The sequence below is a fragment of the Dendrobates tinctorius genome, unplaced genomic scaffold (genome assembly GCF_039654945.1).
Source record: "Dendrobates tinctorius isolate UK_male_01 unplaced genomic scaffold, ASM3965494v1 ptg000102l, whole genome shotgun sequence".
Taxonomy (NCBI): domain Eukaryota; kingdom Metazoa; phylum Chordata; class Amphibia; order Anura; family Dendrobatidae; genus Dendrobates; species Dendrobates tinctorius.
Window position 1 is genome coordinate 8,070,046 of NW_027361770.1, and position 14,661 is coordinate 8,084,706.

The window sequence follows — 14,661 nt, forward strand, 5'->3', positions numbered from 1 at the left end:
GAAATAGCAATTAATTTACAATACCACTCATGAGTGGCAGAGAGCAAAAGTCATAACTGAGCTGCTGTCCAGTTACCCTCTGGCACTTTACAGGAAAACTGTCCCAATCCCAGTGTGCTGGTGTGGGGTGCATCACATTCACTTTCAGGCCTCCGCTGCATCCAGGCTTCAATCCTGAGGAGCTGCCACACACATTTCAGGAGACACCAAATTTATTGCAAAAGCAAATGTTTGGTGGTCATTTCAAGTTCATTAGGTTGTAATATGTGGCATAGGGCACTGAACTTCATGTTTATTATTTCCTTAATACAATACATCTTCAGCTCTGTCACTCATTCCTAGTGGACTATCCTGAAGTTCCCGTCTGGGACTAGCCATCTGTCCTTCACATGATTCCACGTCCACTGACTTCGAGATGTCAGAAGCTCCAGATGTTACAGGAATGTCCAAAGGGGATATCAATATGGCCTCCCATGGCCTTGAACAGTTGGTACATGCTGACCCAAATAGCCCACAGCACCTGAACTTGACCTTGTCACTGCACTTCCCTATATATTCCACTAGCAGGAAGTGCCCACCTTTAATTAACACTATTCCCCACCCACTGGGCTAGTTCTGTTCATTTAAAACAGTTGTGTGAAAAAGTGTTTACTCCCCAACTGATTACCTATTCTTTAGCATATTTGTCACATTTAAATGTTTGAGTCACCAAACAAATTTAAATATTAGACAAAGATAACTCAAGTAAATGCAAAGTGAAGTTCATAGATAAAGGTCTTTAGTACTGAAGGAAATGGAAAACCAAATCTACAGTTCTATGCTTGAAGAAAATGATTGCCACCCACACCCACTTAAGACAAATTAACTGTGGTCTATCACGTCTTTGGAAAGTGTAGTTCAAATTCCCTAGCCACACCCAGGCCCGATTACTGCCAAATCTGTTCTCAATCAAGAAATCACTTAAATAGGATGTGATGGTGGGATATGGTATGTGGGTATAATTTTGTTTGTATTAATATTTTACTGATTGTCATGGTGTTCTCTTGTAGGATGAGTTGTTATTTGCTAATGGATGAATGGCTGTTGTTGCCATCTGATATCAGCCCCCACAGTACTGTATTGTTTGCTCATATGCTAACGACATATTGACCTAGCTTGGTGAAACAATCATCCCCTGTGACCTCCCTCCCCCGATCTGTGAATGAGGGGGACTTTTAAAATATCAGTGTGGCGAGACACAATCTCAGATCTTGTGTGGAACTAGGATGTGATCACAGCACTTGAGAGAGAAAGAAGAGTATATGGACTATGTTATCCTATGTCTGCTGGATTGTTTGACTCTCATTTCCCAGGACTTTATCCTGTACTATACTGCATTCAGTTTCTGGACTATCTTATCCTTTGAGTGGTGGATTGAATATGGACCTTTCATATTTTTGCCTTAATAAAGGTCTTGGAATTGTTCACTCTTCGCTTGTTCTGTTGAGTGTGATACCGGATAAGGATCCCGTGACAAATGGTGGCAGCTGTGGAATCAATAGAGCGTAACCTAATGGTGAACCACCCACAGAGTGAGTACAGAAATTGGACTGTATCCAGTTTACAGGAGGAAGTCAGAGACCTGGGCCTGAACTACCAGGGACTGATTAAAGAGGCCTTAATTGACCTACTGGTGGGTGCTAGCCAGACCACCTACTCCCATAAAGACCCCGTTACACATAACGATGTCCCAGCGATCCCACCAACGATCCGACATGGATGAGATTGCTGGGACATCATTAGGCTGATCGCTGGTGAGCTGTCACATAGACAGCCCCTCCAGCAATCAGGACCATCGAGCAAGCTGGTATCTAAGGTAAACAGCGGGTTTCTAAGAGCTACGTGGCTCTTGAATACCCGTTGCTTACCCTGAAAACCAGTTTGCATGCTGGTATCTAAGGTAAACAATGGGTAACTAAGAGCCGCGCGGCTCTTGGATACCCGCTGTTTACCCTGGAAACCAGCATGGCTCTTAGAAACCATCTGTTTACCTTAGATACCAGCATGCAGCGTCACTGATCGTTCGTCTCCCGCTGCCACATGCAGCGATGCGTGCTGGCCAGTGGGAAACCAACGATCAAAAAATGGCCCAGGACGATCCTGCACGATCAGCGACACCCAGCGGGGGGGCCGGTCGCTGATGTGTGTCACACACAGCAATGTCGCTGGCGAGATCGCTGTGATGTCACAAAATCAGCGATCTCGCTGGTGACATCGCTGTGTGTGACGGGACCTTATGTCTGAAGGACAAGCGCAGAGACAAGGACCCCCACCCCAAAAAGCCAGTGGGTGGCATGGTACGAAGAAGAGATGGCGGTTCTGGGCCCAGGCATCTCTCAGCAGTATAAAAAGGAGGTTGCCCACAAAGCACAGCGGAGACAAAGTGATGGAGATCGAAAGAGGGAGTAATGCAATGTGGAGTGTAAACCCCACTATCCGGGAGCCTGTACGGATCATTCGGACAGACTTTCAGCCATTTGATGAGGTTTCCAGAGATGCGGAGGGGTTCTTCAAGGACTTTAAGCAGCAGTGTGCTGTAATAGAGGTACCCCTCTCTGGCTGGATGTGTTTATTAGTAGGACTCCTGAGCGGAAGCGCAGCGGAGGTTTACTGAACCATTGATTTCCATCGGAACCCGGATTATAACATTGTAAAGCGGACTATCCTGGTTTACCATGCTATCACGCCAGACTCACATAGGGCCCAGTTCCGAGACCTCCCATGCACTACGGGGGGTTGTTTAGGATGTATTCCCATAAGATGTCCCAGGTATGTCAGAGATGGCTGGAAGCAGAAAACACCTTTACTGTGGAAGATATTATAAAGGATTTCCTTATAGAACAATTTTTTGCCAAGTGCCCCACAGAATTACGGGAATGGGTCAGGGAGCGCACGCCGTGCACCGTGGATAGAGCTCAACCCTGGCTGATGAGGCCCTTACTATCCGACCACAATGGAGCAGGCTTATGGATAATAAACCACAGCCTGTTCCCATGCCCTGGCCCCTTCAGACTATATCTGCCCTTCCACCCAGCTGCAGGCCGATGACAATCATGCCTCATGATCCTGGGCCCCCACAGTTACGACCATAACCTGGGGGTATCACTGACAGGAGATGTTATGAGTGTGGGCAACCTGGGCATTTGCAATCCAGCTGTCTTTCAAGGATTCGGGGGGAGCCCCATGCAGCCCCACCTTGTCTAGTGCATCTTGTGCACTCCATCCTGCTTGAGGAAGAGTTATCACCACCCCCACCCGAGAGGACTACCAACCCGAGCACCATAGATACCCCTCCTGGAGTGTACTGACTCCGCCTTTGTCCCTCAGAAATACAGCGCAACGGCAATGCCACCTGTAGGATGTCTTAATTGATGGATAGAAAGTGTTGGGATTTAGAGACACGGGGGCATTTCTGACTATCGCTGACCCCCATGTGGTTCAACCCGAGGCAATTCACCTGGGAATTCCCATTGTCTTGGCGGGGGGTGTCCGCAAATATATTCAGCGAGGTTTGGTACATTTAAATTATGGTTTTGGAGAAAAACTGAGTTGGATAGGAGTTATGGGAGGACTTCCTGCAGATATCCTCCTTAAAAATGATATTGGGGAGTTGCAGTGTAGTTTTGTGGGAGCAGCCACTCGACTAGAGGCCTTTCAAGCACCACGACATCCGGACCTCACCAGGGAGCAATCTTTTGGCCAGAAGGTCCGTGGGCCTCTCACTCTACTGAATGAACAATTGGAGGGAAATATTGCAGACATTGGAACGACCATCATTCCCTATGTTCTAGAGCTCAGAGACTGTCTCACCCAGCTAGCCACCTTGGCTAATGAACATCAGCAAATGGCCCAGTCCAGTCAAAAAACCTGGTATGACACTAATGCCAGGACCTGGGAATTTATGGAAGGACAACAAGTGACCATAATTATTGCAACCCCCTGCCACTGTACAAGGAATTATAAACAGTGGAGCCATTTCTAAAGCTTTGGGTCTCCAGCAAACCACAGTGAAAGCCATTATCCACAAATGACGAAAACATGGAATAGTAGTGAACCTTCCCAGAAGTGGCTGGCCGACCAAAATTACCCCAAGAGCGCAGTGACGACTGATTCAAGAGCTCACAAAAGACCCAACAAACAACATTCAAAGAACTGCAGGCCTCACTTGCCTAAGTATTAAGGTCAGTTTTCATGACGCTACTATAAGAAAGATAAAAATGTAAAAATGGAATTCAGTTATCTTTCTCCTATGCATTTAATCCTCAGACCAGTGGCAGACTGAAAGAACAAACCAGACTTTGGAATCCTATTTGAGATGTTTCATATCTGCTGATCAAGATGACTGGGTCTCATTTTTGCCCTTGGCTGAATTAACGCTAAAAAATAGAGCTAGTTCTGCCACTTTGATGTCTCCTTTTTTCTGTAACTTTGGGTTCATCCTCGATTTTCTTCGGGGCAGATGGAAGCTTCGGCCTGCCCAAGTGTGGATTCTGTGGTAGAGACAATGCAGCAGATTTGGGACCAAGTAGTGGATAAGTTGTCCCACACTCAGGAAAAGGCCCAATGGTTTTCCAAACAGCATAGGACAATTGGTCCCCGGTTTAAAGTGGGTAATATGGTTTGGTTGTCTTCAAAAAATATTCCTATGAAAGTTGCATCTCCAAAATTCAAGCCAAGATTCATTGGACCTTATAAGATTTTGGAAATTCTTAACTCCATTTCTTTCCGTTTGGCTCTTCCAGTAACATTTAAGATTCCTAACGTTTTTCATAAATCTTTGTTGAAAAGGTTTGTGGAGCCAGTAATTCCCATGGTGGCGCCCCATGACCCTGTATTGGTTAAGGGTAATTTGGAGTATGAGGTAGAGAAGATATTGGATTCTCATCTGGCTAGACGGAGACTCCAGTACTTGGTCAAGTGGAAAGGTTGTGGCCAGGAGGATAATTCTTGGGTCTCTGCTTCTGACATTCATGCCAAGAGATTGGTTCGTGCTTTTCACCGGGCCCATCCTGATCGGCCTGGTGGCGTGGATGAGGGTTTGGTGACCCCCTCCTCAAGGGGGGTACTGTTGTGAATTCTCTTACTTCTGAGTTGGGGCTCCCTCTGGTGGTTACTGTGGGTAGTGGAGCTGGCCAGATTGACAGAGGTTTGCCATCTGATGATGATGATGATTGGAGATCTGGGGTTACTGATTAGGAGTATTTAAGTGAGCAGGCTTCCCTCAATTGTTGCTGGTGTTTAGTTCTTCCTGTGCAACTTGAGGTCTGCTGTCTCCTGCCTAATCCTGCATTTTTCAGCTAAGTTGTTCATTTGCTAATCCTTTGCTTCTGATCTGGTAGTGGGGGAGAGGTCGGGAGACCTCAGTGTTTTTTGTACATCAGACGTGTTGGATTTTTTAGGGTTTTTGTGTGATTGCAGACAGTGTCTTTCCTTCCCTATCCTATCTAGACAGTTTGGGCCCCATCATTTGCTCAGTCTATTTTCTGCCTGTGTTTGTCCCTCATCTGGTCTCACCGACAATATATGTTTGGGGGCTATCTATTTCTTTGCGGTTCTACTCCGGGGCAGTTTAGATTTCACCTTTCTTGCTTTAGGCATAGTTAGCTCTCCGGCTGTGTCGAGGCGTCTAGGACATCATAGTTACGCTCCACGGCTACTGTTAGTTGTGTTGTTAGGATTAGGGGTCTGCAATCCGCTAAGTTACCAACCTTTCTGGGTTCCTGGTAGCCTAGCCTATTCCTGCCATCTTCCTCGGTGACCTGTTCATAACAGGAGGTGGTGTGGAGAGGTTAGAAGAGTGTGTGGAGAGAGGCTACAAGAGCAGCATGCTTTTTTTTTAACCTTAACTTTGTGTGTTGATTCTGGCCACCAATCAGGGTGCAGAAACAATCCACAACATTATGACACAAGGTCTTCTGTGATTGGCTGCTGAAGTCATATGTTCCTGGCCATATAAATAGCAGACAACGACCAAGGTACAGGCCATTTATGATTGGGTTCAGCCCACTTTTTTGAGGCTCTCCAGAAGTTTTTGGGTTTTGCTAATTTCTACCGTAAATTAATAAGTAAATTTTCTGTTATTGTTAAATCACTATCTGATTTGACCAAAAGAGCGCTGATGTGGTGAATTGGTCTCCAGAGGCAGCCTCGGAATTTCAAGAGCTTAAGCGGATATTTACTTCTGCTCCGGTTCTACGGCAACCTGATGTCTCATTCCCATTTAAGGTGGAGGTAGATGCTTCTGAGATTGGTGCAGGAGCCATTTTGTCCCAAAGAGATCCGGCGACTTCTAAGATGAATCCCTGTGCCTTCTTTTCTTGAAAATTTTCCCCATCTGAACGTAACTATGACGTGGGGAATTGGGAATTGTTGGCCATGAAATGGGCATTTGAAGAGTGGAGACATTGGTTGGAGGGAGCTAGACATCAAGTTGTGGTCCTCAACGACCACAAGAATTTGATTTATCTTAAATCAGCTAAACGCTTGAATCCTAGACAGGCTAGGTGGGCCTTGTTTTTCACACGTTTTAATTTTGTGGTCTCTTTTCTTCCAGGCACTAAGAATGTTAAGGCGGATGCCCTTTCTAGGAGTTTCTTTGCTGATTCTCTTGATGTGACTGACCCTACTACCATTTTAAATGAGGGTGTGGTTCTTTCCGCCATCTCACCTGATTTGAGATGTGCCCTGGAGGAATTTCAGGAGGACAAATCTGAACATTGCCCTATGGGAAAATTGTATGTCCCTGACCAGTGGAGGAAAAGAGTAATGTCTGCAATTCATTGCTCCACATTGGCTGGTCATCCAGGTATTGTTGGTACCAGAGATTTGGTGAGGTGGTCTTTTTGGTGGCCTGCCTTATCTCATGATGTCAGGAATTTTGTGCAGTCCTGTGGGACTTGTTCTCGGTCCAAGCCCTATTCTCATTCTAGTGATTTGTTGATGCCCCTGCCGGTGCCCAGGAGGCCATGGACCCATATTTCAATGGATTTTATTTCTGATCTTCGTGTCTCTCAGAGAATGACTGTTATCTGGGTGATCTGTGATAGATTTTCTAAGATGGTCCATCTTGTACCACTCCCAAAGTTGCCATCTTCTTCTGAGTTGGTGCCCTTGTTTTTACAACAGGTGGTTCGTTTGCACAGGATTCCTGAGAACATTGTGTCAGGCAGAGGAGTCCAGTTTGTTACCAGATTCTGGAGAGCTTTTTGTTCCAAACTGGGAAATCAGTTATCTTTTTCCTCTTCATTTCATCCTCAGACCAATGGGCAGACTGAGAGAACAAACCAGACTTTGGAATCCTATTTGAGATGTTTCATATCTGCTGTTCAGAATGACTGGGTCTCATTTTTGCCCTTGGCCGAATTCACACTAAACAGTAGGGCTAGTTCTGCAACTTTGATGTCGCCTTTTTTCTGTAACTTTGGTTTCATCCTCGATTTTCTTCGGGGCAGGTGCAATCTTCAGCCTGCCAAAGCGTGGATTCTGTGGTAGAGACAATGCAGCATATTTGGGACCAAGTAGTGATTAAGTTGTCCCACTCTCAGGAAAAGGCCCAACGGTTTTCCAAACAGCATAGGACAATTGGTCCCCGGTAGAGTTGAGCGATACCGTCGAATACTTCAAAGTATCGGATCGGAATGTATCGGCCGATCTTAAAAAAAAGTATCGGTATCGCCGATTCCGATACCGGAAGTCCCATTCAAGTCTATGGGACTTCCGGTATCGGAATAAGAAAAATCCTGTTTTTCCCTTGTACAGCCTCTCTGGGGTCTGTACGGGCCTTTCGGGGGGCTGTGCCGGCCTGCCAGGGGGTCTGTGCAGGCTCCGGTGGTCTGTGCCAGCCTGCCGGGGGGCTGTGCAGGCTCCGGTGGGCTGTGCCGGCCTGCCGGGGGGCTGTGCCGGCCTGCCGGGGGGCTGTGCCGGCCTGCCGGGGGGCTGTGCAGGCTTCGGGGGTCTGTGCAGGCATCGTCTGATGGGACTACAAGTCCCATCGGGCGATGCCTGCTGCCAGGACAGTGATTGACACATTAGCCAATGATGGGACAGTAGTAGTCCCATCATCCGGCTAATGTGTTAAATGTAAAAAAAAAAAAAAAAAAAAAAAAATTGCTACATACATGCTACATACATACAACATGCATACTACATACATGCTACATTCATACTACATATATACTACATGCAACATACATACTACATATATACTACATGCATGCAACATGCATACTACATATATACTACATGCAACATACATACTACATATATACTACATGCAACATACATACTACATATATACTACATGCTACATACATACTACATATATACTACATGCATGCTACATACATACTGCATGCTACATACATACTACATGCTACATACATATCACATATATACTACATACATACTACATGCATGCTACATGCTACATACATACCACATACATACTACATACATACTACATGCATGCTACATACATACTACATGCTACATACATACTACATATATACTACATGCATGCTACATGCATACTACATGCTACATACATACTACATATATACTACATGCATGCTACATACATACTACATACATACTACATACATACTACATGCATGCTACATACATGCTACATATATACTACATGCATGCAACATGCATACTACATATATACTACATGCTACATACATACTACATATATACTACATGCATGCTACATACATACTACATGCTACATACATACTACATATATGCTACATACATACTACATATATACTACATGCATGCTACATACATACTGCATGCTACATACATACCACATATATACTACATACATACTACATGCATGCTACATACATACTACATGCTACATACATACTACATATATACTACATGCATGCTACATACATACTACATACATACTACATACATACTACATGCATGCTACATACATACTACATATATACTACATGCATGCAACATGCATACTACATATATACTACATGCTACATACATACTACATATATACTACATGCATGCTACATACATACTACATGCTACATACATACTACATATATGCTACATACATACTACATATATACTACATGCATGCTACATACATACTGCATGCTACATACATACCACATATATACTACATACATACTACATGCATGCTACATGCTACATACATACCACATACATACTACATACATACTACATGCATGTTACATACATACTACATATATACTACATACATACTACATACATACTACATGCATGCTACATACATACTACATGCTACATACATACCACATATATACTACATACATACTACATGCTACATACATACTACATATATACTACATGCATGCTACATACATACTGCATGCTACATACATACTACATACATACTACATGCTACATACATACCACATATATACTACATACATGCTACATACATACTACATACATACTACATACATACTACATACAATACATTCATACAATACATACATAGACATACAGTACATATAACATAGAGTAACATACTTACCAATACTTGTCACATTGTTCCCCGAAGCCATTGTCTTTTACGGAATAAATATTAACATAACAAACCACAAAAATACTCACCCACGATCCGAAGCAGTCCACGAGTGTGTCCCACGACGATCTTGGGTAGAGAACTGCAGCATCAGCTGTTGCTGCCGTTCTCTACAGGCTGCAGGAATCCAATGACGGAAGGTAGGTATCCTTCCGCACTGTATTCCTCCGCCACTTAAAAAAAAAAAAGTCCCTAGTCTCACTTTATGCCATTGCTGCGTGGGAAATTCCCACACAGCAATGGCATAAAGTGAGACTAGGGACTTTTTTTTTTTTAAGTGGCGGAGGAATACAGTGCGGAAGGATACCTACCTTCCGTCATTGGATTCCTGCAGCCCGTAGAGAACGGCAGCAACAGCTGATGCTGCAGTTCTCTACCCAAGATCGTCGTGGGACACACTCGTGGACTGCTTCGGATCGTGGGTGAGTATTTTTGTGGTTTGTTATGTTAATATTTATTCCGTAAAAGACAATGGCTTCGGGGAACAATGTGACAAGTATTGGTAAGTATGTTACTCTATGTTATATGTACTGTATGTCTATGTATGTATTGTATGAATGTATTGTATGTAGTATGTATGTAGTATATATGTGGTATGTATGTAGCATGTAGTATGTATGTAGTATGTATGTAGCATGCATGTAGCATGCAGTATGTATGTAGCATGCATGTAGTATATATGTAGTATGTATGTAGCATGTAGTATGTATGTAGTATGTATGTGGTATGTATGTAGCATGTAGTATGTATGTAGCATGCATGTAGTATGTATGTAGTATGTATGTAGTATATATGTAGTATGTATGTAGCATGTAGTATGTATGTAGCATGCATGTAGTATATATGTAGTATGTATGTAGCATGCATGTAGTATATATGTAGTATGTATGTAGCATGTAGTATGTATGTAGCATGCATGTAGTATGTATGTAGTATGTATGTAGTATATATGTAGTTTGTATGTAGCATGTAGTATGTATGTAGCATGCATGTAGTATATATGTGTTATGTATGTGGTATGTATGTAGTATGTATGTAGTATGTATGTAGTATGTATGTAGTATGTATGTGGTATGTATGTAGTATGTATGTAGTATGTATGTAGCATGTAGTATGTATGTAGCATGCATGTAGTATGTATGTAGTATGTATGTAGTATTTTTTTTTTTTTTTTTTTAACATTTAACACATTAGCCAGATGATGGGACTACTACTGTCCCATCATTGGCTAATGTGTCAATCACTGTCATGGTAGCAGGCATCGCCAGATGGGACTTGTAGTCCCATCGGACGATGCTTGCACAGACCCCCGGACATCAGCACAGCCCCCCGGCAGGCCGGCACAGCCCCCCGGCAGGCCGGTACAGACCCCCACAGGGTGCACAGACCACCGGCAGGCCGGCACAGCCCCCCGGCAGGCCGGTACAGACCCCCACAGGGTGCACAGACCACCGGCAGGCCGGCACAGCCCCCCGGCAGGCCGGTACAGACCCCGGGCAGTCCACACAGCCCCCCGGCAGGCCGGCAGAGACCCCCGGAAGGCCCGAAATGACGGCGCATCATGATGCGCACACACCGCGCATCATGATGACGTCAGGCTGTCAATCAACGTTGAACTTCCGATTCCGATGCCGACTTCCGATATTGAAAAAATATCGGAAGTCGGTATCGGAATTCCGATACAGCAAGTATCGGCCGATACCCGATACTTGCGGTATCGGAATGCTCAACACTAGTCCCCGGTTTAAAGTGGGTAATATGGTTTGGTTGTCTTCAAAAAATATTCCTATGAAAGTTGCATCTCCAAAATTCAAGCCAAGATTCATTGGACCTTATAAGATTTTGGAAATTCTTAACTCCGTTTCTTTCCGTTTGGCTCTTCCAGTTACATTTAAGATTCCTAACGTTTTTCATAAATCTTTGTTGAAGAGGTTTGTGGAGCCAGTACTTCCCATGGCAGCGCCTCCTGACCCTGTATTGTTTAAAGGTAATTTGGAGTATGAGGTAGAGAAGGTATTGGATTCTCGTTTGGCTAGACGGAGACTCCAGTACTTGGTCAAGTGGAAGGGTTATGGCCAGGAGGATAATTCTTGGGTCTCTGCTTCTGACATTCATGCCGAAAGATTGGTTCGTGCTTTTCATCGGGCCCATCCTGACCGGCCTGGAGGCGTGGATGAGGGTTCGGTGACCCCTGCTCAAGGGGGGGTACTGTTGTGAATTCTCTTTCTGGGCTCCCTCTGGTGGTTACTGAAGGTAGTGGAGCTGGTCAGATTGACAGAGGTGTTGCGAGTTCTCTTTCTGGGCTCCCTCTGGTGGTTACTGGAGGTAGTGGAGCTGGTCAGATTGACAGAGGCTTTCCACCTGATGATGATGACGACGATTGGAGATCTGGGGTTTCTGACTGGTGTATTTAAGACAGCTGACTTCCTTCAATCCCTGCTGGTGATTTTCTTCCTGTGCCTTCTGAGGTCTGATGTCTGATGTCTCCTGCTCTGTTCCTGCATGGTTCACCTAAGTGGTTCATTTGCTAATCTTTTTGCATTTGATCTGTTTTTTTCTGTCTCTGCTTTGTGTGGGTCAGCCTGCTCCTGCTGGGGCAGTGCTGGATCACCGCCCATATGTTACTACTTGTGTCAGTTTGTTCCGTCCCCTGTTATATTGGTCTCTTTTTGCTTTGCTTTCAGTATATAGCAGAGTGCTGATATAGTGGGGGCGAAGTTGTGTGACTTCAGTGTTTTTTGTGCATCAGATTTGTTGGTTTTTTCAGGGTTTTTGCGTGATTGCAGACAGTGTCTTTCCTTTCCTGTCCTATCTATTCAGTTTGGGCCCCATCATTTGCTCAGTCTATTTTTCTGCCTACGTTTGTGTTTTCATCTTGTCTCACCGACAATATATGTTTGGGGGCTGTCTATTCCTTTGGGGTCTGCTCCGGGGCAGTTTAGATTTCACCTTTCTTTCTTTAGGCTGAGTTAGTTCTCCGGCTGTGCCAAGGCGTCTAGGGCATCGTAAGTACGCTCCACGGCTACTGCTAGTTGTGTGGATAGGATCAGGGATCTGCAATCTGCTTAGTTACCAACCTCTCTGGTTTTCTTGTGGTTTAGCTTGGTCCTGCTATCCTCCTCGGTGACCCATTCATAACAGGTCTCTAAAGACCGCCAAAAATGCAGGGTTGAGACCCGGGTTCCCGCCGAGTAATCCCAGAAATGTTCGGTGCTCGCCGAGTACGAGTACAGTGATACTCGGGCGAGTATCGAGTAGTAGCGAGCTTGTTCACTCATCACTAGATGTTACAAATAGAATCAAAATAAAAAAGCCTGTGTAAAGACCAAAATGAAATGCTTCAAATGTATGACTCTTCATTGTTTTAATGTTTCCATAATGAGTTCTTAGAGATGTTTTGACGCTGCACATTTTCAATGCACAAATAATGCAATATTTTACAGTTCCAGCAAAGTGCATTTTTGATATCCACAACTATGTCTATTCTCTTGCTAGTACAATGACTTTTATGAGAAGATTTTACTCACAAAATTTTATCACATGGGGAAAATCCACAGGTAAAAAAATCCATATGAAATTTTAGCGTGTTTCCACTGGAGAAATGCAATAAAAATGCATGTAATCCACACGACTGTATTAAAAAAGATTTGTCAAGGCCACGTAACAGGATATATCTAAAATAAAGCAGCTTTATCTAAAACACGGTAAACAAAAAATAGGAAAACACAAGCAACCTAAGCTGATTGGTGCAGAAAACCTGCAGAAAATCTGTGAAATCAAAACTACATCAAGTATTCATTCATGTAGCCTTACAATCTTTTAAAACCACTGAAAACCTAGTGCTTCAGTTACAAAAAAAGGATAAATCATGGTAGAATCCAGTCAAGTTATGCATTTTTGTAATGAAATCGGTGCAATCTGTATTAAAATGTGAATTTTTTTATTTTATTTTATTAAAGGGCTATCCTGGACAGAAAGGAGAACAAGTAAGCTTAAGTTACATATTTATTTATTTTTATATTAATCATGTTTTCAAATAATTGACTAATAACTGATGTAATTTATAGGGAGATTATGGAGAGCCAGGGATGAAGGTATGCTATACCATAACATCGGCATAAAATTATTTTTCAATAACTTAAACGGAACCTGTCAACAGTATTGTGCACAGTAACCTACACACAGTGTCAGGTTGGTGCCGTTATACTGATTACAATGATACCTTGGGTGATGAAATCCATCTTATGGTTGTTGTTTAATCTTTATTTTCAGTTTTGAGTTAATGATTAGTAATGGGCGAGCGCTAAAATGCTCGGGTGCTCGTTGCTCGGGTTGAGCAAATTGGAATACTCGGGTACTCGGACAGAACAATGAGCCCAATGTAAGTCTATGGGAGACCCGAGCAATTTTATCGTGATCACCCGGGGGGTTCTTTTAATGTCTAAAACCGTCTGAAAATGATGAAAACACTGCTCATATGACATGGGGATCACCCCTGGAAGCATTCCTGACTCCTAGTTCACATCTATAAACAATGTTGTTAGAGTTTAATGCCATTTTTACCGGTGCACTGTTTGGGAGCATGGCAGAACTCAGAAGGGAAGGAGCACCATTTTGGATTGCAGACTTCGATGGAATGGTCTGCGGGCATCATGTTGCATTTGCAGAGCCCCTGATGTGCCTAAACAGTGGAAACCCCCCACAATTAACCCCATTTTGGAAACTACACCCCCCAAGGAGCTTAACTAGATGTGTGGTGAGCACTTTGAACCCCCAAGTGCTACACAGAAATTTATAACGTAGAGCCGTGAAAATAAAAAAATCATATTTTTTTCCACAAAAATGATCTTTATGCCTCCAAATTTTTATTTTCACAAGGGTAACAGGAGAAATTAGACCCCCAAAGTTGTTGTGCAATTTGTCCTGAGTACGCTGATACCCATATATGGGAGGGAACCACTGTGATCTCCTTACTATGATCCTTGAGAGGCAGAATGCACAAATCCACAAAAGGTGAAGAATTG

At 43.7% G+C, this 14,661-nt stretch overlaps 1 protein-coding gene across 1 annotated transcript in view; it reads left to right on the forward strand.

The window, feature by feature from the left end:
- LOC141099719 (uncharacterized) overlaps positions 1–14,661 on the forward strand; it is a 772,310-nt gene that overhangs the window by 198,810 nt on the left and 558,839 nt on the right. Inside the window, exons 7-8 of the mRNA XM_073587712.1 lie at positions 13,597–13,623; positions 13,705–13,731. Of these exons, the coding sequence (XP_073443813.1) occupies positions 13,597–13,623; positions 13,705–13,731 (54 nt within the window). The remainder of the gene's footprint in view (positions 1–13,596; positions 13,624–13,704; positions 13,732–14,661) is intronic.